This window comes from Lampetra fluviatilis, chromosome 30 (genome assembly GCF_964198595.1).
Source record: "Lampetra fluviatilis chromosome 30, kcLamFluv1.1, whole genome shotgun sequence".
Classification (NCBI taxonomy): domain Eukaryota; kingdom Metazoa; phylum Chordata; class Hyperoartia; order Petromyzontiformes; family Petromyzontidae; genus Lampetra; species Lampetra fluviatilis.
The window spans coordinates 11,346,596-11,371,349 of NC_136304.1; the positions used below are offsets into that span (position 1 = coordinate 11,346,596).

The window sequence follows — 24,754 nt, forward strand, 5'->3', positions numbered from 1 at the left end:
ACAGCGAGGCCGAGATAATTACAGTTTGAGAGCATGGTTTATTTTTAATGATTTTCTTCATGCATGACTATGAAAACAACACATTACTAATTACTGGATAAAGGCTTTCCAAAGCTGTCGCCATCTCATACTACACAACACGAGTTATCTAATACCATCAGTCACGAGAACCTAGTGTTGCACGAGCACGGGGCACTTGTTTGAACTATCGAAAAAAAGACATCTCAACATCATCAGTCTCACGCAACAGGGAGATCCACAATGAGTGTGTGAGATGGGAAGAGAGTTCCACAGAGAGTGAATGTGAGAGTGGGAAGCAGTGAGAGAACTCTGCGCTCGGTGTGATGTGAGATGGGGACGGAGCGCGCTGCTGCTACTCGGCGAGTGGCGAGATTCTCTCGAGCTGCAGCTGGAAGCCCGTGGTGGAGCGGTTGACGAGGCGCGGCACAGGCTGCGCCTCCACGGGGCCCGGCAGCACGCGGAACCGCGAGAGAATCAGGGCGAGCGTCACGCGCAGCTCGTTCATGGCAAAGTGCTGCCCAATGCAGTTGCTGGGGGGTGCGCGCAGGGTGAAATCACAATTTTATCATCGCTAGCATTGCCGATTCAAGTCATCATCACTCATATTACCAAATGTCAACCGTGAAAGCGGTCTGTAGTAGAGCCGTGCTATACAATTATGTGGATATGTTCCAGCTCTAAAAATAAAACATTGCTGTCGCTGTAATGCGACAAATAATGAATACGGGGCACGCAGCGCTCTGCGAGAATGTTTCTTCAAAATGATGCAAGTGCAGCCCAGGGAGGTGTTTGTGTTGGGTAGCATCACTCCCTACAGATCTCATTGTACATAATGTTCTATTTTTACATTGAGTATTAATGTGATGGCTCTTTCATTGCCAGATTTGAGCCAGTAAGGCGCCACGTGTGTAAGAAAAATTTTTTTTATTTGACGGCTCTCTGCACTCACTCATCCAGGCAAGACAAATATCCCTATTATAGCCTTAAATTGACTTGGGGCAACTGCTGTTAGCGAGCATCTATAAAGGCTGGTGGATCACCAACACTACACGCAACTGCCTTTGTCTCTAGATTATAAGTTTTCCTGACTGCAAGGATCCATACTCTATGGGGTTTTTTTCGGTAAAGTCACGTAGGTAAAAATAAAATAAATTAAAAATGAAAACAACTAAATTAAATCACGACGTTTCGGGCGCTACACAAGCGTCCGTCTTCAGGTGGGGACAAAGCACAGCGAAAGAACAATCGCTTAAGTATGCCTAAGAGATGGCTGTGCCTAAGAGATGGCTATGCCTAAAAGATGGCTGTGCCATTTAGTTGTTTTCATTTTTTATTAATGTTATTTTTACCTACGTGACTTTACTGAAAAAAACAAGGAGTATGCCTTTGTCTCCCCAGTAGCGATGCTTACACACTGCACCAGGTACTCATTTTAGGCTGAGTCGACTTAGTGGAGGCCCAATACCTGTTCAGTTAATTGTCACTGGTGTTGGCCATGAGGGGGAATCGAAATTATGTTGCAGGGTTCATAGCGCAGCACACTAACCGCTGTGCCACAGCTCCCCACCCATCCAGAGCAGTCACCGGCACTATCATCCATGCAGGCTTCAGACACGTTCACTGCTTTCATAATAATCATAATCATTTTATGCTTGGTTATGCTTGCAGCCTCAGTGAGTCTCACGACTCAGAAGGAGGCGATGATCTTCCTGTGTGTAATCGCCAATTGAGTAATTTGTAGGTAAGATGTTTTAGCCTTGGGATGTTTGACCAGTGTCCGGTACATTGTGTCGTCGTTTCTTGTCCCGAGTCAGGAATTGAACCCTGGAAACTTCTTGCTGCAAAGCTGAAGTGTTACCACTGCGCCAGCGTGACTTACTTTAGGTAAAAATGCGCAGTCTTTTTTTTTAAATCAACTGTCGGATGAAGGCTTCATTGGAGTGGGGGAGTTATTTAACAACGTCCCCGAACAACCACAGCCTGCAGCGTCACGGAACAACCACAGCCTGCGGCGGCCCCGAACAACCACAGCTTGCGGCGGCCCTGAACAACCACAGTCTGCGGCACCCCCCAACAACCACAGCCTGCGGCACCCCCCAACAGCCACAGCCTGCGGCACCCCCCAACAACCACAGCGTGCGGCGGCCCCCAACAGACTGGTCAAGTAAATCCTTACGATCCACTCGCACAGCGTGCGGTGGGCCTTCATCCAGCAGTGGATTTAAGCACCAAAAACCCTCGAGTACTAATGTAGTGGACAGAGCACGGCTCTCCCTCAGGGCAGCAGTGGACAGAGCACGACTCTCCCTCAGGGCATCAGTGGAGAGAGCACGGCTCTCCCTCAGGGCACCAGCGGAGCGAGCACGGCTCTGCCTCAGAGCAGCAGTGGAGAGAGCGCAGCTCTCCCTCAAGCCAGAAGTGGAGAGCACGAGAGTCCCTCAGGGCAGCAGTGGACGGAGCACGCCTCTGCCTCACTCGTCTCCTCTGAGCTGCATGCGATTGTGTGTGAGTGAGTGTGAGTGAGCTGTGTGAGTAAGCCGTGTGTGACTGGATCGACCGTCAGCTTCCTCACTCTGACTCACCCGTCTCCTCTGAGGTGCATGCGATTGTGTGTGAGTGAGTTGTGTGTATTAGTGAGCCGTGTGTGAGTGGATCAAACGTCAGCTTTCCGTGATTGCGTACATGTTTGGGAGGGGCGCACCTCTGGTTGGCTGCTGGCTCGCGGTCACGTGACGCACTTCAACCAATCCAGGGGCGTTAATCACAGTCACAGAAGGAGAGATCTGGGCTATTATATATGTGTATACTTCAACAAACTAGCCAACGTGGGTTGGTGAAGGGGAAAAGGGGACAGGTATGTATTGCCAATTATTTTATTCGTGTTCGGGAATCAAACTTGGGTCTCTGGGTTTGTGTGCAATGCGTTAACCACTGCCAAGTCGCTCGCCTCCCCCCCATGTCGCTTGCAGTCTGATCGCGTCGTGGGGCTTCATAGTTTTGCGTAGTAACGGCCCGAGTTTGCCTGTGGAGACGGTGGCGGTGAGCAGGAGGGTTTAACGCTCACCGGGGCCCGGCCGAGAAGGGGATGAACGCGTAGGGGTGGCGATTGGCTGCATTTTCAGGAGAAAATCTCAGAGGGTCATAAACCTGCGGGCAGATGCACAGGCAAGTCAAATTATATATTTACACATCAAGTTACTTTATGTGCATGCGTACGCACACACTGATCACCACCTCCATCTCCATTACCCGGCTGGGCAAAGTTCTCTTAGCGAGCACCTATTATTAAGTTAACAGTGGGTTGGTGTGGAGCTCCATTCCCAGCCATCTAAGTGTTAGGACAACGACACATGATCCTTATGGCGGTACCCCGGGGTACCAAATAATACAAAATGGGCTGAGGCAATTACACATTTTATTTCTGGAACACTATTTTTTCCAGGGGTGTAATTAACTCCGCGACTGGGGTACCAATCAATCCGAAATCAGTGCTACTCCACGATGTCGAAACGCCAAACAGCATAAAAAAATACGTTATCGAAAAACCATACTTTGAATAGTGCATCGCGTACAGCTCGTCGAGATGAGTCGATTGCCGCATCGCTGACCATCGACAGACTGAAAATGACTGCATCATGGACATTGTGTGAGAGCTGTGCCCTGGGGTACCGCCATAAGGTTCACATGTTGCACTCGGGAGCCTTTGATTTGACACCGCATCTTTGATTTGACACAACACTAGGCCTGGCTACTTTGCCTGTCTCTTTAAGCTCGTACCCTCCCCTTGTGCTCTCCCCTTTTAAACCTTTCGAGCCCCTTCTCTCGAAACTTCCCTCACACTCCACACCCGTCTCGGCCAATCATCGTCCTTCTTCCCTCAACGGTTGTCAACCGTCGCCTCAATGCTCAACCTTTGCTTCCCGCCAGTTTGAACCTCCACTTCCAATCCTTCTGAACCTCGCTTCTGGACCACTCACTGTGGAGGCCTCTCTGCATCAATGGGAGGCATTGGCCTACTTACTTGACTGTCTGCCAGTATGTTTGCTGCAGGTTAATAGTCTGTTGTCTCGTTTATTACGTACGTTTCCCAGGTTTGACGCCTACACACGCACGGTAGAATTGCCATCAGTAAACCTGAGGGCCCAGGTCTCTTAAGTTTACTGAAACTAGGAGTTAATACTGGAGTTAATACTGGAATTGTAGGTGAGGCAAGTTGGCAAATACTGTTTAGCCAGCACCTGATTAGGCCAGCCTGGCACAAGAGGGGGTTCCGTGGCCAGCAGCATGCCCTGCTACCTTTACCCACCCAAGTGCTGCTGATAACACAACACTGGCCATTCATTTACGGCTGAGTTGACTTGATGACTTGATGCGGCCAAGAATCTAACCCAGGTCACCAGGTGTGTAGTGAAGTGCCCAAACCCAATTCTGCTGCTGCCCGGGTGCTTGCGGCCAGGCCCCACACTTGCGGGACTTCGGCTGAGCGAGCCAAGCATTGCGAACAAGTACTGCCTCCCCTCTTCCCTGGAGAATGGGGGACCATGCTGATAACTTCTCTTCGCTTGGATCGGCAAACAAATTCTGTCTCACCCAAATGTCTCCAGTACTGCGGTGGCACTCACCAGAAGAAGAGAGTGCTGATTGGTCGACTTTCCAAGTCAAACGACTCGAGTTCAACACCCACTGTGCTACGATCTGCTGTGGAAATGGCGACCCCTACCTGACCGTGCTCGTCACTTGTTACAATGCATCCCACATTATTATGCTGCAGATATGGTCAGTTCTTCTGACGATTGTCGACTCGACATTTAAGTTAAAGTTAGATATAGAGTGCATCGATAATCTCTATAAATGCACGCGAGCAGTACACATGTGGTTTGCACAAAACGAAATGATGCTTAATCACGAAACTAGGAGGTTCTGCTGGTTGTCACTCCGGCTCAGGTGAAAACAATTGTGAGACGATCAGGGGTGGTGGTCGCAGACTCCAGGATTCAGTTTTCCTCCGCATCATACTCGACCAGATTATGTATTTTGATCACCAAGTGCAAAATATAGTCAGGTCAGGTCCAGGAATTTTCATATCGGGGTTCTACGACACATTCAGTCAATATTTAGTCGTGACATCGCCAACACGGTGGCAGAGGCGTAGCTAGGGGGGGGCAGGGGGGTACATATGTCCCCTGGCGCCAAGGTAAAGGGGCGCCAAAATGAGGCTTACAACGTTACATTATAACTTATTGCGGCGGGCACGGCAGCCTGAAACTACTGCACAAATCTACACCTCAACCTAAAAGTTTATATATCCCACCACACACAGCGTACATGTCATGTAATTACATTTTGGTACGCGCGCCTATTAAGAACTTACATGGAAGAACGTCCCAAACAACAGACAGGCGCAGTCTTTCAGCCTTAGTCACTGGCCTGTTTTTTGGTGGCGGAAACTACGACGGCCTATTTTGAGTTCTTATTAGTGACACCACGCTCCAGGCGGCTGCAGCAGCCGGAGCAGCCCACGCACGTCAAAATAGCGTGGCCTTCATTTAGCAGCATTTACTACAAGGCTCACTTATACGTGTACGTCGCAAGTACCTTATATTTGAATACTCACCTGTATTAAGTTTCTGGTTTCACAAAATTTGGCACTACGTAGCCATGAGGAAAATTTGAATGCGGATGAGGATAAAAATGTTGGAAACTTTCTCGCGCTGATCAAACTCGTTGCTCAGTATGACCCATTGTTAGCAAAACACGTACAGCACGCAGGAGAAAATCCGGGATCAGTTTCTTATTTGTCACCGGAAATCCAGAATGAATTTATCCACATACTTGCGTCGACTGTAAAGAACCAATTGTTGAGTGATATCAGGAAAAACAAGTACTACGGTATCTTACTTGACTCAACTCCTGATATAGGACATCGGGAACAGCTTTCTCAGGTCATAAGATTTGTGGATGTGGATTTTCAAACTAAAAAAGTAACTATCAAAGAATCATGTTTAGGTTATATCGAGATACATGCAAAAGATGCAGCAAGCCTACAAAGAGTCATCGTCGAGAGACTGAAATCTGACAACATACCTCTAGCCGACTGTCGGGCACAATGCTATGACAATGCTGCTGTGATGACTGGGCATATATCCGGCCTTCAACAACGAATATGTGACAACAATCACAGAGCATTGTTTGTCAACTGTGACAACCACAGCTTAAACTTAGCAGGAGTACACTCAGCTAAACAGGATCCACTTATCGTCACATTTTTTGGAACAGTTGAAAGTATATATTTGTTTTTCTCTCGTTCAACAATTCGTTGGGAAGAGTTAAAAAAAGCTGTGCCCATCACAGTAAAGCGGAAGTCTGAAACACGCTGGAGTGCACGATCAGAAGCTGTTAAAGCTATCTATGAAGGACTGGATGAACTAGTAGGACTGCTAGACAAATTATCGGAGGACGTAACTATGACGCCTGAAACCAGAAGTGATGCAGAACAGTTACAGGCATGCGTATTAAATTTTAACTTCATAGTTTTATTACATTTCTGGAATGTCATTCTTGGAAAAATTGATCGTGTTCAGAAGCGCTTACAGGATCCTACTATGAATTTCAAGGAAGCAGCAACTGATCTTGAATCTTTGGAGCATGAATTTGTCAAGCTTCGTGATGATTTGAGCCAAGTTGCTGTAGAAAACGCCAAAACAAGATGCACAGCCTGGGGGATCGATGTGGACAGAAGAATTAGGCGACGTCGGAAGATGCCAGGAGAACTGGCAAGAGATGCAGGACTTTCAGCAGATGAAATTGTGCGCGTTATGAAGAGCGTATTTTATCGACTTCAACAGGAGATGTCAACACGGTTTTTACGACTAAAAGACCTGAACACAAATTTTGGATATCTGCTGGAAATTGCACAGATTTTGGAAATTTCTATGACACCGACATCAATGGCCACGAACTTTTCACAGAAATTGGAGATTGCAAAATGCTGCTCAGTAACCGGAATGAAGTTCTACCAGAAACTCCTTTGGATCTTCTTGGTTTTATTGTGTTTTATGGAGACGACATATTTTCGAATTTGCGAATTTCACTGCAAATTGTATAACAATAGCAGTTTCAATTGCAAGCTCTGAGCGGTCGTTCAGCAAATTGAAACTTATTTTGTCGTATTTGCGTGCTTCAAAGGGACAAGATCGTCTCAGCGATCTTGCTCTTCTTAGCGTTGAAAGAGAAACATTGGAAAAAACAGATTTTGATTACGTGATTGACCAGTTTGCGACAGTGAAATCAAGAAAAAATAATCTTTTGTAGACTATGTCAACCAGTCTACGACAGTGACTGAGTGAGCCATGTAATATAATTTCTATAAATTTGCTTCTTTAAATACAATGTTTCATTAAAATTTAAATTGTTATTCCTTATTCGATGTAATAGGAAAATGTGATTAAACGGGGGGGGGGGGGGGGGGCGCCAATTTTATAGTTCGTCCCCGAGCGCAAAATATCCTAGCTACGCCTCTGCACGGTGGCGTGTAGCATAGTGTGACGAGGCGAAAGTTGAGGATCACACCCAGGGGCGGTTTCTTCATTAGGGCGATTGGGCGACGCACCACCAATGTCATTCAACCACAGAGTCACGCTAGCCGTCACTGTGCCTCTGGATATAGTCCAATCAGCATCATGTCACGTTCTGTGGAGTACCGCCTCTTTTTGGGCGATTTCACTCCGGCTGAGAATCGCCCAGAGTGTTCCCATAGACTTACATTCAAAGATGGTTTTTTTCGAACGGGGGGCGCTGCAATGCATTCTCTATGGCTTCCGGGAGGGCTCGCACTAACGTGCTTACATCATCATACGTAAGCACGTTTCAGTCAACAATTTTATTTGTCGCCACCTAGTGGAATCTTTAATAAAAGAAACTTGAGTGGATTGTATTAATAGTGAGTAAAGAAACAAACAAGATGTATTGTAAGAGTCACTTTATTTTTCATTAATATTAAGGAAGTGAAGTTGCCTTTACATGCTTAAGCTGTTAATTTATCCTTTGCATGGGTGGACCTTATCCTTATAAATCATCCAGACATTTGCCCCCCCTGAGAGATTTTGCAGGAGCCGCCACTGGTCACACCCCTGGCTTCCGTCTGTGGCAGTTATAGCTGATGTGACCGATTTTAGGAGTATGAGTGTGGGGAAGCCCAATTATGCAAATTTTACTGCCATGAAAGGGGAAATAAAGAAGAGGTTTGGAGGCACTTGTTACGTGAGGAGAAGTGGGGCCAGAAAATAGCAGCAGCAGCCAGGAGCTGGAAGCCTCTACCCACCGCGGGAGTGTCGAGGCACCACACCAAGGGGAGGCAGCAGGGCTCTGCGTGCTGTTGGTGGGGAAACATCACACCAAGGGAGCCACCTGCTCTGTCTATAGCTGCACTGTGGACACACCACACCAAGGGAGCCACCAGTGCTCTACCTACTGTTAGACTGTGGAGACACCACCCTAAAGAAGGCACGAAAAGCTTTGCATATTGCTACAGGCCGGCTAGGACACACAGGACCGTGAGACCCTATAAACGGGCGTGCTGGTGGGTGTATAAGGGTGATGGAGTAGTTCGGGTGCGTTGTGTGTAAAAACGGGTTCCTTTTCTTCATTTAGTTCCATATAGAGCACACAAGTCAGACAATACTTGTGGGGTTCTGCCTATAAGTGTGCATGAAAGTATCACCGAAAAAAGAGTGGCAAAACGACCAACCCACCTGGTGTGTTACATCCCTCCCCAAGGAATCACACTCCCCATAAACCCTGCAACTATCCCGAATCGTTACACATAGTATTTGCAAGGCTTGATTATCGCAACTCAGTACTCTACGGGATGTCTGACAAAAACATTAGCAAGCTACGTGTACAATATTCTTTGCCATGTGTCGTGACGGGCACTGTAAAATCCAACAATGTTGGTCCGGTGCTCGCTGCGCTGCATTGGCTTCCGGTTGCCGACCAAATACAAATAAGATCGCACGCATTACACACAAAGTGCTTTCCACAAATGAACCACAATATCTTGTTGATCTCAAGGAGCATAAACCACCATGCAAACTCTGGTCACATTCGCAGTGGCTTTTGTATCACCACTGCATGACGTGCATTCAAATGCGCTTCTGCGGCCGTCTAGAACGCTCTTTCTTTTAAATCTAGATTGAAAATTATTTTTTTATAACAGTTTCTTGTGTTTAGTTTGCTGTCCTTCCCCCGCACCTCCAATCTATGTACGATTAATGTATGTTCAACTTCTTTCTAACCGTACATAGTCAACCGTGCTAATCGGACGTCCGGGGAAGGATAACATACTAAACAAAAAAATTACTTATGCAACAAGCGGCAAACGCGCTACCGCTGAGCTGCATCACGACGTTTTCTCCTTTGGCTGTCATTCCATCACTAGTTTCATTAATCGGGCAATACATTTTTCAGACCCAAGCCTACTTCCTTAAAAGTCAATATTCATATTATTTTCAATAACTCTGTAAGTGGGGATTAAGTTTCGATCGTCACAATTGCATTGTATTTGTTATTCAAAATCATTAAAATATCCTAAAATTGTCATGCTCTGCCTATATTTGTTTCAGCCTGGAAGGAATGTGAACACGGACAAAACAATCTTCACGTAGGGGCTACGAATGTATTGAATCTGCACGTGCAGGCCAAATGCAAACAGGTGAGTGCATTTCACACATGCGACACTGCGATAGTTCAATGAAGCAGCGTGCACACTTGGAGGTTGGAGACAAACCTCTGGGTCCTTCCAGAACTCTGGGTTTCTGTGCAAGCAGTAGATGTTGATGTAAACTCGGGTTCCTATACGTTTGCACAGCACAGGGGGTGGGAGGCAAAGATACATGAATGTAGAGTTGCTAAAGTGTGTAGTCAAACAGCTCCCCATAATGGTGCAAGTGAGCATAGAACCACATGGGCCAAGGGTCTGCGACTCCAGACCTTGTTCCGGAAGTCCAGATGGAGTGAAAGAGGCAAAGATACAAAGATGCTGCGATGCCACTTTAAGGGATGGTACGCGACACGAAGAACCTCAAGATTGGACAGCATGAGTCAAGGACCAGTCCTCTAAGATAAGAATAAAGATACATAAACAACAGTATGGTATTCTTGGTTCTTTCGGTAAAGTCACGTAAATAGAAACAAACGTTAAAATGAAAATTATGAATTGAAAATAATAAAAGCAAAAAAAAAACCCCACGACGTTTCGATCGCAACACAAGCGGTCTTCATCAGGCAGAGAGAAAAGGGGGGCAAGCCTCCAAATGTAGCTGCTTATAAGGGTTTCAAAGTGAGTGGGCGGGGAAAAGAGCTGTGCAAGCAACACGAGCTACGCAAGCGGCATGCTTGGGTGGAGGTGAGCATGTGCAGAGCAAACAGCATGGGTGGGGCAGCCAGTAATGTAGGAGCAGACAATGGGGGGGGAAGGAAGGGGACAGAGACAGGAGGAGGGAGAGGCTGTAGGGCAGAGATAGGGGGAGGAGGGGGGGTAGAGATGGGGGGGGCATTGCACCTCGCTACACCCATCCACACTGCTGACGGTAGAGGTTGACAAGAAGACACAAATCAAGTCATGACCCAAAGTGGTTGATGACATCTTTCCAATGATTGCTGAGTTTAAAACCGTCATCTCGGTTGAAATTGTGTCTGTGTCTATATATATGGATGGCTTGGTGAACGAATCTTTGGCACCAGCTGTGGACAGAGCCGGCACAAAGTGACAACAAACATGGGGTTGAAAGAAGACTAGGTAAAGCGTTAGGATCTGTGGGAGGGGATGGGAGGCGAAAGATGTCAGCTCATTAAAGTTAGACCAAAGCCGAGGAGGCTAGGAGCTAAGACCTGTGGGGATGACGCGCCCGTCGCACAAGGCGATTGGTTTGCTCGTCTTCCTGGAGATCGCGGGCACCACGGCCTGTAAGCGCAGCGATTCCTTGATGCACATGGTGGTGTAGGACAGCTGGGAAAGGTCGTCCCTGCAAGGGGACACGCATGCACGGTGATTGCAGATCACAGTCCAACGTCAGATTGTGTCCTGTTTACCTCAGGTCTAAGTCAGCTGAAAATTGGGCATCGTATTCAGGCTCAATGCTTGAACGCGAATGTTGTTCTCGCCCACTGAGTTGCGCTGCCTAGCAATGTATATTTTATTGTACACATGGATTGCAAACAATGAAGAAGAAAACGGCTTTCCACATTATAAATATACCGTATCTCTAAAACGTTTTCATTAAATTGCTCTTGAATGTGAAAAGTAAAGGTAAAGGCACGGCCCTGTAGTTTCTAGCTCACGCGACTGCTGGCAGAGAAGCCTCCAGTAGAGGGAGCTCTAGAGAGCCCTTCCAGGCCTTCTCTCTCACGATGGCCAAACGTCTCGATAAAGGTTCCTTAATTTAGACAAAAGTAGATATATGAAATGTTTATCCATATCTGTAGATTCTCAAATCTGTGGGTCGTGCTCCCCTGGGGTGGCACAGGCTGTGGCATGGATACCGTGTAAGAAAAGTGCAGGAACTATTTCAAACGTGAACAGGGAATGTCAGTACCCTGTTGTGGTGAAAAATTAACTCATGCAAAACATGAAACATATGACTTACGAGCACAAGACTCACAAAGACAAATAATTAAATAAGTGCCTATTAACAGTGGTCTTGATTTGAGGCACCACGCCAACAATGTTTATAACTTTTGCATACATTATCAGATGATTGTTTTTTGTTTGCATTTGACTGCAAGTGTTGTGGTTAATGTAAACATGAATCTAAGTAAATATTTAATCCAGGTAGTCCATTGACCCTGTAGAACAGATTCTTCTACTGCAAATATGTTACGTCATCAGCCTCTAAGAAGAAGGAGAAATTGATGGGTTGAGAGGAACACTGAAATAAGTACAACTGATTCACAAAATCAGCCTGAAAACCATTCTCCTGGAGAGTTTCACGAGTCATCTCCAGAAATAAGCTTTGTGTTCTCTCAATTTGAGAGCGTGCAGAGTGCTGTCCATGTCACATCCCAAACCTCTCACCAGGTGAGGAAGGTTCGGCCTGCAAGCAGGCTTGTGACCTCGGTACGGCAAGCATCCTGGTGGTGAGGGTTGTGAGCCATGGCATGTAGGGCCCAGGCCAGGCCACTGGCTGTAGTGTCATGTCCAGCAAACATGAAGGTATCCACCTCGGCCTGTATGTCCTCCTCGGTCAGCCCATTGCCCTCGTCATCCTGAAAAGTGGGGAAGTCGGTCGTTGCAGATTTTTATTTTTCATACCCATTGTGACCCTACGTGCAACTGAGAGGCCACAATGTCCATGCCATCTTCGCTCTTCAAGATCGGACGCTCACCCGCACGCTGAGCAAGATGTCGAGGAAATCAAGGTACCGCTTTGCTTTGATCTTCTCCAGTCCCTCTTCCCCAAGCAAGGCCTCCTTGTGTTCTTTGATCACTTTATCTGATTAGCAGCACACGTATACACACGCACAATATGAATATTCTACATTTAGCCTTAGACTTCTGTGACATATGTTATTCGCAGGGTTGTGACCTGCACTTCACTGGTCACCCTCTTCGTTAACGGGGTTCCTATTTTCTGGCAGATAAAGGCAAGAGTTTGACTTTTAAGCTGACTATGAGTGGAGTGGAGACACGGCTGTTGGTACACTGCACTGTGACCCTCACCCCTATTGTCTTTTCATGCTAAGCAGGGTATCTTAGTCTGCGCACGTGATAGTAGGCGTGTGTGTGTGCGCCCATCATACCCGTGTGTGCGTGTGCGACATTGCACGTCTTGCGAAAGCGATATCCCAGTGGACTCAGGTTGAAGATGACATCAAAGTAGTACGGGAAGAGCCGGCTCCGACGGTGCACCATTTCCGTGAGATCAAACACTGCCGACACGTAGGAGTTGTCACTGGCCACCCAGAGCGGGGCACGGGCGAGAGAGGTCACGCGAGTTACAAGACGCCGCTCAGTGGCTATTAGCGCACGTGACAGACGGCTGGTAATTTGGGGAAGACCTCTGGACATATATGCAAACATATGATTCGGTTGAAGAGAATCGCTATGGGAAAACGCAAGTTGCTATTACATTTGTAGGTAATTTAAGAACCTGGATCATGAGACTGGGGCGTGTGGATGCCTGTGCAGTGAGTAGAAACATCTTAATGGTTTAGTGTAAGGTCATGCATCACACTTTGCCAAGGTCATTCTGCATTATGCAATCACTATGATTATGGACTGGGCAGAGGCACAGGGAATGAAACTCACAATGGACCATTTGCAACTGAGACGTCGAGCCCATGATGATGGTTAACTGGGAGTTATACAGGACGTAGCCAGGCCTAACTGGGCATTACAGCTACAGCAGATTTGTGTCCTGTAGGTGTGAGAAGTGTCTTGATTGCACAAGTTCTTTTCGAATAGGCGCTTTCTTTCGTGCTCTATTGCAATGCACAATGGCAACAGCCACGTGTCCAGGAGCTGAATGCCAATGTCGAGGCTTGCGAGCCCCTGCCGAATGCCGCAGTGCTTCCAGCTCTGCACGGCCTCCGCGTGCCCCGCCGGGTCACCTGTCCGTCTGGCAGCTGCTGCGGTAGCTGAAGGCACACTTCATGATGCTGTCCAGCATCATGAGGCTGATGTCCTCAAACACGTCGAACAAGTTCTGTATCTTGATCCTCTTCTCCCATTTGTCCTGTTTGATACAAGTGAAAGACAAAGACTAAAGATCCCCAAATAGCCTTTAACGTATTTTTGTGAATGAGCAGCGCTCAAACGGACCTCTTCGACTCAATATATTAGGTTACACATCGTTTTTTGGTTTGCTATTTTCACTTATCCTATTCTTTAGCCTCACAGCACCAGAGGAGCAACCTGGACTTTAAACATGCCTTCCCCTCTGCACAGAAAACTTGGACTTCTGGATTCGGGCCTGCTTCATGAATATGAAGCTGAGGCCTGTGCTAGTCTGCCCCACACTCCAGGTGCTCAATGGCGGAAAGAGCCCCGCACAAAAAATCTAAGGCCTCTTCTCCACTCACCTCCCCAATTAAGGAACGACCTGAGACCCCTCATGGAGGAACTCGTGGGATGCTACAAACTCTTCTCAAAAAAGTCAATAAACTTTCCCAATTTACCCGGAAGATTAGTCAACATACAGAGGAAAATACCAACCTCTTTGGTTTTTTCGGTAAAGTCGCGTAGGTTAAAAAAGAGAAAACAAATAAATTAAATCACGACGTTTCGAAGGCAACACAAGCCTCCGTCTTCAGGTGGCACCGTCACAGCAAATATCACTGTATCAAGTGACGAGACTTCTAAGAGACACGAGATTATCTACTGGTTAAGGGGAGGGGGGAGGAGCCAAAATGGGCCGTGGGGGGGGGTTATGGGCTGGTGATGAGGCACGACGACCTGTGGTGCAGCTACGGCTACGCCTGGAGCTGCAGCTGAGGCTTTGTGATATAGATGGCAGAAGTAGATAAGCAAGCTAGGATTAAGCAGCCTTCTGTTATGCTCGCCGGTGGGTTATATTCCAAGCAGGCAAGCAGTGTGTGAAAAGCTACAAAACTAAAAAACTACAAAACTTAAAGACTACTACTATGGCTGTACTATTATAAGGCAGCTAGAGTTTGGCTTGGTTAATGACATCTTTCCAATGATTGCTTAATTTAAAACCATCCTCTCGGTTGAAGTTGTGTCTATGTTTGTATATCTGGATGGCTTCATTTACAAATCTTTGGTAGTACCCGGGAGATTTGCAGAGCACTTTGGTATCGGAGAAAGCGATATTAGCGAGAGAGTGGAGAAGCAAGTTTCCATGATGACATATTTCCAGGTGGCACTAGAGGAACAGGGGGAGTTCAGCAAACACATAACGCCAAACTCAAGGAGCTAGAGGATGCATTCAACTAGATGCCGAGATCATGAGGCCTCCTTTGCCGGTAACAAAATATACTAATAGGGTTTTTCCACTTTTTTTCTGGCAACAAAACTGACACCTTTTGCAAGGAATCATGTTTACATTAACCACAACACTTGCAGTCAAATGCAAACAAAAAACAATCATCTGATAATGTATGCATTGTCCTTGAAACTGATTGGTCCACACCAAAGACAGCTTTTCTTAGAGCCTAGTCTCAAATGGTGTTCGACCAGATGACGCCAAAGGCGCACAGTTCAAAGACAACGCACTATCAGAGTAATGAGAGCTCGGGGTAAGCATCTACATCATGAGGCCTCCTTTACCAGTAACAAAATATACTAATAGGTTTGCATTTGACTGCAAGTATTGTTAATGTGTCTTTCTTTTTCTTCTCGGCTGATGTTTAGTATTTTCCTGAGTCAGCATTGATGATATTTTTCGAGGTAATTTATGTGTTTCTGATAGGAGGTCCAGGTTTCTGCACTGTATAACAGGGTAGGAATGATAACAGCATTATAAACAACAACTTTGGTCTTGGTGGTAATGTCGTGGTCTTCAAAGCCCCTGTTCTTAAGCTTGCGAGAAAGGCAGCACTAGCTATAGCAATCCGATGTTCGATTTCATCATGAATTAAGACATTGCTGGAGAGAAGGCTGCCTAAGTATGGGAAACTGGGAATGTTTTCGAGCATTGCGTTGTTAGTAGTGATTTTGGGGGGTGGTAGGTGTTCTCTCGGAGCTTGTTGAAAGATGATCTTTGTTTTCCTGGTAATGAGTGTTAGACCCATCCTGCTGTAAGCTTGACGATGGCCTGAAGGTTAGCTTCTGAGCAGGCACTGACTTGGGCATCATCTACATATTGGAATGTGATTGAGGTTTTCGACTTAGCTCTGAAACGGTTGATGTGAAATATGTTCCCGTCTGTCCTATATGTGATATGCATGCCTCAGGGGAGTCTGCCCTCTGTCAGGTGAAGCATTCCCACCAGGAAGATAGAGAAAACAGTTGGTGCAATAATGCAACCTTGCTTCACACCGGTTCATACCTTGATTGACTCTGTGGTTTCACCAACTGATAGGATGACAGCCTTCATATCGTCATGCAGAAGATGGAGGATGTTAACAAATTTAGTCGGGCAGCCATATCTTAGAAGGATGAGTAACAGAGTCGAAAGCTTTAGTCAGATTGAAAAAGGCCATGTACAGTGGTAGTCTCTGCTCCTGGCACTTCTCAAAATCATGTCTGAAGTTACCCTGCCAGGCCGGAGGCCACTCTGGGATTCAGGAAGGAGATTTTCAGCAAGTCTGTTTAGTAGAATTCTTGGAAGTATTTTTCCAGCGGTGGCAAGGAGAGAGCTTCCTCTGTAGTTGCCACAGTCTGACTTGTCACTTTTCTTGAAGATGGTCACGATGATGGTATCTTTCAGTTCGTTGAGAAGGTCTTCATCATTCCAGATCCTGGCCATGAAGAAGTGCAGGTGTTGTCCTCCATGTTTGTAAATCACAGCAGATATCTGGTCTGGCCCACTGGCTTTGTCCACTTTCATCTGCTTGTCAGCTTTGGCCACGTCAAGTATCGTTTGTTCTTCAGCCTCAGCGGTGGGGTGTTGCGGAATCTCACTGACTATAGAATGCCAGCTCAGCCCTCTAATCTACTCAGCGCCATCTGTCATGGAGTAAGTAAAACCTTAAAATAACATCTTCTTTGTTCTTTCGGTAAAGTCATGTAGAAGAGAGATAATAAAATAATAAAAAATAATACAATTCTCACGACGTTTCATTCAATCTCATTCAGACGCTGTCTTTCCGACAGACCTGTTCTTCACCTGAGGACGGCTGCTTGCGTTGTGGCCGAAATGTCGTGAGAATTGTATTATTTTATTATGTTTTATTTGTATTATTTTATTATTTCCCTTCTACGTGACTTTACCGAAAGAACCAAGAAGATGAATCCCTGCAGTCACGAAAGCTTTAAATCGAAATTAAAATAACATGTTTACCAGAAGTTTGACCTCTGAGTCTTCCACATTGTTGCAAGTTCAGCTCAGTTGGTTCCAATGACAAATCTGTATGTGAGAGGCTCCCGGAGTGCCCCCGCCCCCCGCGCCACCACCGCCGCCACCACTTCCAACGCCGCTGCTGCCGCCACTACTGCCGCCACCTTGCACCCGGTGGCTTTGGGCCCACGATCTCTCCCTGGATGCCTCCAAATCTGAAACTATGCTGATCGGCACTAGACAGCAACTCGCCACCTCCACGCTTCCTTCGTGCATTTAATCGCTGTGCTCCATTATCTAATTCTCCGACCACGTCAAGTTCCTCAGCGCCACTCTCAACTCATACTTATCCGACACAAACCACATTATAAGATCTTGCTCGTACCACTTCCTTTACGTCCAGTGATCGATCGCCAACACCCTCGCCTGCAGCATAGTCGGGTCTCCCCTCCACTACCGCAACTGCATCCTTGCTTGCTCTTCATTGAGTGACCTCAAGAAACTCCCAACGGTTTCAAAACCATCTCGCCTGCATTGTCCTCTATCCCTATCACCTCGTCCCGATTCCCTCGCCTCTCTCCACTGGCTTCCATCGTCGCCATCAGCAAGGTTGTCTACAACATTGTCTCCTGCCTCTATTCTCGACTTTCCTCCATATCTCTTGTCTCTCTCCTACCACCCTGCACAACAGCTCACGGTGGAACTCTCCACAGCAGTAGCTGAGCGACACACAACCTCCTCCTCCTCTCTACACCGAGGGCCAGGACCACCATCACTGCCAGGCGTCATATCTCCGCGGCAGCCCCTGTGGTCTTCTTCGTCCCCGCTGCTACTGAATATTCACAGAGTTTAATCTTAAAGTCCCTGACCTTTTCATTTGAGGCTCACCTCTTTCGCTTGATTTTCGCTTGACATCGAGCATGGCTGTGTGCTTCAGTCACAGAGTCCACACTGGTCCATGTTGGAAGCGAAAAAGCAATTGCACCTCAACAGGAAATCAACATACATGTTTAGGGGTGGGAATATTAAAATTACACATTTGGATTCAGCACTGTCCATAGTGCAGTACTAAGCACCATAATCCTTGCCATGGCTACTGCAGGGTAAGTGCCCACGGCGTGTGTGACAACTGCGTGAGCTTACGATGAGCACTTGGGTGCTCTCCACCATGAGAGACACGTAGGGCTTCAGAATCTCCATGTGGAAGCCGGGGCTGAGCATGCGGCGACTCCGAAACCACCTTGGACCAGATGAGGTGAGGAGACTCAATCCTGTCCACAAGTAACATAACGTTAGAAGCTCAGTTTGATGATTATAGTGATGCGGCATGCAGAGTGTATGTATTGGTGTAGATGGAGGTGTACTGGCTGTGTCAGTGTGTGTGTGTCGGTGTAGATGGGAGGTGTTCTTGATGGGTGAGTGTGTGTGTCGGTGTAGACGGGAGGTCTTCTTGATGGGTCAGTGTGTGTTGGTGTAGATGGAAATGTACTCGCTGGGTCAGTGTGTGTGTGTTCATATAGATATGACGTGTGTTGGCCGGGTTTTACTAGCCTAGTTTAGTCAGTCTGGATGCTTGCGGTTAGTGTAAACAGCTCTTGACAATGATATGCATGACGGGATATTGAATCTAGGTTTTGAGAATCATAGCACAGTGTATTAACCACGATATCACTGCTCCCCACACAATATCTGTTCATGGAAAATGTTGATACAGTTCGTCATTTTGAAATAGTTCATGTATAAATTTCAGGACACCAATTTGTCTTCTCTTTCATGTGACTTAGTGAACAGTAACTTACAGGAATCCCTTACCAACCACGGATTCGCAAACCGCGATTTCTTGCACACACTGTTTATTATTTGTGTAATTACAGGGTGACATCTGTTGGCCTGAAGGGGTAATTACGGTCATGGCTGCATTGCATAATGCCTTATTATAGGAGGGCGTATCTGGGGTAAAGGTGAAGGACAGTCAGTCGAGAAGCTCCGGGAACCAGCCCGAAGGTTCTGGAAAGGGGGCGTGGCCAGAGGGGGACCGAAACCTGAGGCTCGGGGCTGTTACGTGTCCTGGGTCCTGGCTGCGTCACTGCTCTCTGCCATCTCTTCGTCTCTGACCACACGGCTGATCTTCTGGAAGACTCCGTCGCCATCGCCTCGCTGATCGACCAGCTCATGCAGCGAAGCCGGAGATGGGGCTATGTGTTAGGATCACCTATGTGTAGCTGCGTTACACGATGTATCGCCCAGTGTGCTCTTAAATAAATAAGAAGCCTTCTACTCGACGTGTCTCGGAAGTTGCTCTCTGCATTTATATACCAATTTACCAACCGTGGCTTGTAAATTTAAGTATCCACGGGTAAGCAAGGTGTTAAGTCACATGACGTTGGTGATACGTCATTGCGTGACGTCATTGTTACAAATTTCGCGGGGCTGTGGTTCTCCACGCTTACAGCACAACCCATGGCGCTGCGACGCTGATCAGCTGCCCGTCTATTCTGTGATTCTCGCAGAGCATATACCATGTCGCACGGCAACTACATTCACGTTAATTGTGCCCTTGATCATGGATCCGAAGCGTTCATGCAGCGAGTCGCGAAAGTGAGAGTGATGCGTCTTCGGCCCGGAGGAAGAGGGGGAGGGTGGGCTGCTGTGCCCCTACTTCTAACCACCCCTTCCGCCACTACATCTCATTGTCATCGTCATTCATATTAAAGATATATACAGTGAATGTAATGTTTATTTACGTTTTATTATGTTCTTGTGTAAAGTATTGTGTTTTTAATTCGGTGTTTAGTTAATAAACAGGAAACTTAATTGCATACCCGTGACCCTGTAAGGTTTACCTCATATTCTTGTACAGGGAAATTGAGTTTTCATTTTTTTTATTGTCTATGTGTTTCTCCCTTGAGATGGTACTTTGTAGGATGAACGTTGATATTTATAAGGGCACGGGGTGACCAATAAGGTCTAAATTGGTCTATAGTAAGATAGGCACTGATATGGGGTATGTAGTTAAGCTCTGACGAGTCTGACCGTAGCTGTGGTTCACCTAACCCCCTATTTCCCATAGGCCCTGTACTATACCAACTGTGGATTTGCCTGCCGTGGCATTTTCCAGCAAACTAACCCCTGCGATTGGTGAGGGATTGCTGTATATCAAAGTTTGAAAGCCACATGACGGCTTCAGGTGAGGCTAAATGCATTTCTGATGCTGGTCTGCTGCCTCCAGTGAATTTGTCGAGTGGTCTATCGTGTCTTGCAGGATTTGTAAACTCACCGACCCATGGAATGCTGAATACATATTCGAGGTCACTCTTCGGTTCTGAATAAAAACAACATGAGGTGCGTACAACAAACAGGAATTTCCACAGCAACAAAAATTTACTTGAACCACCCTATGGACTTGCTGCTCACATGCGCATACCTTTCGCAGAAGATGAATTCGTGTCCTTTGTTTACCAGGCTCCAAAATGTATAACACTGTAAAGTGCATGTTTCCCTCACTTAATGGGGTTTATGTGTTCCAAAAAAAGGGAGTACAAAGCGACACGGCATGAGGCCTGCCGAATAGCATGTAATGTACACACAGTACCAACAATAATGTTGTACCACTTTTGACCGTATAGCCGCATCTGAGTGAATTAAACCCGCATAGAGCGATTTTTTTGGCTGAAAGGTTAGCCACATATTCGCAAAATCACACAAACCAAACCCACGTCGAGCAAGATAAGCCTGTGTAGTGTAATAGCGCTGGCTGCTGGCCAGCAGCGGCAAATGTGGTGGACAAACAGTATACACGCTGGTGAGCATGTGAGCGGGTGTGTCCGCAGGAAGGTGGAACTGGGGCAAAGGTCATGGAGGGCCCTATCTGGAAGCCCCTGGAACCTGCTAGTGGGTTTGAGAAGGAAGGTGTTGCCAGGGCGGAGCCAGGCCGTGCTGGTAGCATAAAAGGAGCCGAGAGCGGGAGGTTGAGGCTGCCAGTTCTGGGATTCGATCAACTCGTCGTTGCTGTTATCTCGTCACCTTCGTCGCTGCCGTATTTGCTCGATATTGCGCTGCTAGATAGTTGTTGGCTGTCTCCGTCAGCGCCGTCGGTGTTAGACGGCTAGTGTTGTATATAGGCTAGCGACTGTAGAGTCTGCAGGCGAGATTGTGAGTGCGCAGTAAAGAAGGTGCCTCTACAAACCTCGTCTCCGACTCACTGACACTACACCTGTATGAATATTTCGGGTGCATGAGCAGTCTGGTATTGGGTCGAGTGGGACTGGGTGATGGGGTTGGCTGTGTTTTGCATTGAAATATGATTTGATCAGGATCGGAATTACTTCGCAGTCGGTGGCAAATCCATGTTCTTATTGCGGGGGCATGTCCATTGCACAGAACAAGCACGGCTGACGTCCGACAAAGTGGTATTTAATTTATCAACCCCGGAGCGACGAAGGGTTGAGTTGAACCACGCTAACGTGGTCTGAAGTTGCGCTCTAATCACCGTGCCAGATGCCACCGCATCAAGCTCGGCAGTGAGTACCGCTTATTGGGACGTCCACAGTGGTCAATTAATCTTAATTTTAGTGTAAATATTGCCCTAAAAAAATTAAGTATCAGTGCACATGACAACAGAATGAGAACGGTACAGCCACGCAATGATTTTGAGACTGGACCCCCACCAGAGAAATATAGAATTTACACCCCTTGCTCCGGATCAGAGTGGAAATCCACACCACCCAATGCTCTTTTATGTAAATATTATCTTACAGTGGCAATGAAACATAAACTACACAATTACAAACTAAACTATGTTTTATTTTACCAGGTACGGTCCACTAAGCTATGTAGCTCATTTTCATAAGCGACCTAGCAACAATAGCTCAACGAAGTGGCTTATTACCTGGAAATGTACAGCAGCCAAATACCCGAAACGCATGTTGATTCTGAATGTGGAGGGAAAAACTGGAGGACCCGGAGAAAAATCCACACGATCACGAAGAGAGAGAAAAACATGCAAACTCCAAATATACAGCAGGCATCAGGGTCTGGATCGAACCCACCCCCTCCTGTATACTAGGTGAGCAAGTTAATATCTCGCCACAACGGCGTCCCATCCCAAGGCCCAAGACAAGACGCAAAATACCGATGGTATTTCACTGAATCAGATCCGTGGACGAATGTGCTTACATCGCGGGTTACGCAATTTATATCTGTGAGGCCTTGTGTATCTGGTGTATTGTCCACCTAGATCCGACACTGTTCATACACACGTGGACTGGCAAGTCCTTCACAAAGGATGCCGTTTCCTAGGAAGTGGACGTCACAAGCCATGTCACATTACTCACAAGTTGGTCAATGTGGTCTCGTGTCGTAGCTTTACATCCCAATTACTCAAAATATAATAGTCTATCAGACATGTCATGTAAAATATAAACGTATTTAACATTACTAAGCTCTCCAGTACTACACTACGACCGTGTCCCTGTCGTGTCTGTATGGATGTCTAGTTCACTGGCCCTGTGTGTTTCTGCAGGGAACGTGTGCCCTGCCACTAATCATTTTCATTCAGACACAAAGGGTCCCATAGATAGTCTCTGGTTTAGGCCAATCAATTTCAAAGACAATGCGTACACTGTAATCAAAGCATATTTTTATGTATTACCACAAGCATGATGTTTGGTTAATGCTTATTTGCATCCTTGCAATAAATATCTCTTTGTTGTTTGAACATCTTAACACCTCCTGTATTATTGCCGGAAAGGATAAAGACTTTTCCCCCAGCATTTTGATACTGATAAAAAAGGTCCCATAGATACGAATGCACTTTAGTTTGTGTGTGCAAAAGAGATTTGAGAGTAGCAGGAGTGTTTCTGGCCGATCGTGTTCTGTCAGTGCTAGAGCGGTAACGCTGCCCTCTGTCCCTCGCGAGCCGTTTACCTGCAGTGCTGATGATGGCTTTGGCATAGTCCGGGTGACTGATTTGCAATGTGGCTATGAACGGACCAAACCACATGGGAAACACGTAGCGATACTCGCGGAACAGCTTCAAAAGATTCCGCAGCCACTGCTCGTCATCTGGAAGCTGCAGACAGACACACAAACACGTACAAATACAAACACCCCCTGTATAGCCTTGAACAGACTGCTGGGGCAAGTGCTGTTAGGGGGTACATTTGAAGGCAGGCACGGCACACGAGCGGTGACCCCTCCAATCCCACACAAAGCACCTTAACCCCTCAGCCATCTTCACACAGCCATGCAAGATGATGTGACTAAGCAATACACTCATAGACTGCATGTTTCCTGCGTAGACACGAGGAATCCGCCGCGGTGTATTACAATGGTAAACACACTGGACCTGCAATCAACCTAGAGGACACCGGTTCAACCCTGATCTCCCGGTGCGGCAGTTGAAACAACGAGGCAAGTTTTTGTTTCATTAAACTCCTTTACCAGCGCCGCCAGTGTCCACTGAGCAGAGGTGTAATTGCCGCTCGGCGGATCGCGAATTCACTTCTCAGGCACAAGTGCTGCTCGCGTGTTGAGTGCTCTATGTGTCAGCAGGTTCCCATAGAGCTGTGTGTGTAGTACAGCTCCGCGTGCCGTTGTGTAGTCTTGGGGCGATTGTACCGCGCACACGAGGGCACGCAACGAGAGAGCGCACAGGCAGCGCCGAGCCACCAGCAACTATCACCGAGCCAGGCAACGAAGTTGCCTGTGCCACGGCTGATTATATCCAGAGGATGGGTCTAGGTATCGCTCGCTATTGGTGTTGGCTGTGGCCAGGAGCCAACGTCAATCGGCCCCACGTGGCCGGACGGGGCCGGCTGCCCCTTAAGCTCGCACGCGCGGCACCCGTGAACACGCGTCAGGTGGCCGCGCGGTACACGGAAAGTGCACACACTACATACAGTACACAGTACATACACACTACCTACACAGTGCACAGTACATACACACTACCTACACAGTGCACAGTACATACACACACCATACACAGTACATACACACTACATACACAGAAGACACACACTACATACGCAGTACACACACACTACATACGCGGTACGCACTCACCAGGGGCGCGTAGAGCCAGTGTGCTCACCACACGTTCACCACTCACCAGGTGCGCGTGCCCGTAGAGCCAGTGCGCGGGCGGTCCCGGGAAGGCGTCGAGTGCGGGGCGCGCGCGCCGCCGCAGCACCCACAGGGCGCAGCACGCGGCGCACAGCAGCAGCAGCAGGGAGCCCAGCAGCTCCCACATCCTCCTCACTCCGAGCCGGTGAACTTGTGGAGGCCGACGTCAACCTCCCTGCTCCCCGTGAGCGGGCGGGGCGCGATGTCCACCCCCCTCTCGCTAGCGTACTCTGAGGGACATCGCTACTCGGCTGGCTCACCACCGCCCGGGGTTATCTCACGCGCGCTCAAATTACAGCACCACATAAACGAACGTAGAGGTGTGTACGCGCGCGCCCCTGCAGGCGCGTATTTCCCTCACAAAGGCTGGCGGTATGAATATGCGCGTACCTGCGCTAAAGAGAAAGAAGCAACGGCAGATATAAATATGCACGCATACCGCCCCCCCCCCCCCCCCCCCCGAGTGGTGAAGCCTTAATCTGCTGTGCAAACAAAGGCTAATGCTAAAGGAAAAGGAACGGCGGCGGTACGAATACGCGCGCACGCCTTGCCGTTGATACTATTGTCGCTGTGTAGCGACTGCCGGCGAACGGGTTGATCGAACCCCGCCCCAATTACTCACGCAGCGCTGCAGGTGCGCGTTTTCCAAACAC

General features: G+C 47.5%; 1 protein-coding gene across 1 annotated transcript; it reads right to left on the reverse strand.

Moving 5' to 3' along the window:
- Positions 1-347: 347 nt before the first annotated feature.
- On the reverse strand, positions 348-24,292 carry LOC144943333 (cytochrome P450 4B1-like). The gene is made up of 12 exons (XM_078870709.1): positions 24,088-24,292; positions 22,902-23,046; positions 20,254-20,298; positions 18,120-18,247; positions 13,627-13,751; positions 12,817-12,968; positions 12,403-12,509; positions 12,092-12,282; positions 10,909-11,042; positions 9,806-9,870; positions 3,086-3,168; positions 348-551 (listed from the first exon to the last, which is right to left on the reverse strand). The coding sequence occupies exons 1-12, from the start codon at positions 24,226-24,228 to the stop codon at positions 374-376; spliced, it is 1,494 nt and encodes a 497-aa protein (XP_078726835.1). The 5' UTR covers positions 24,229-24,292; the 3' UTR covers positions 348-373.
- Between the last annotated feature and the right edge of the window lie 462 nt (positions 24,293-24,754).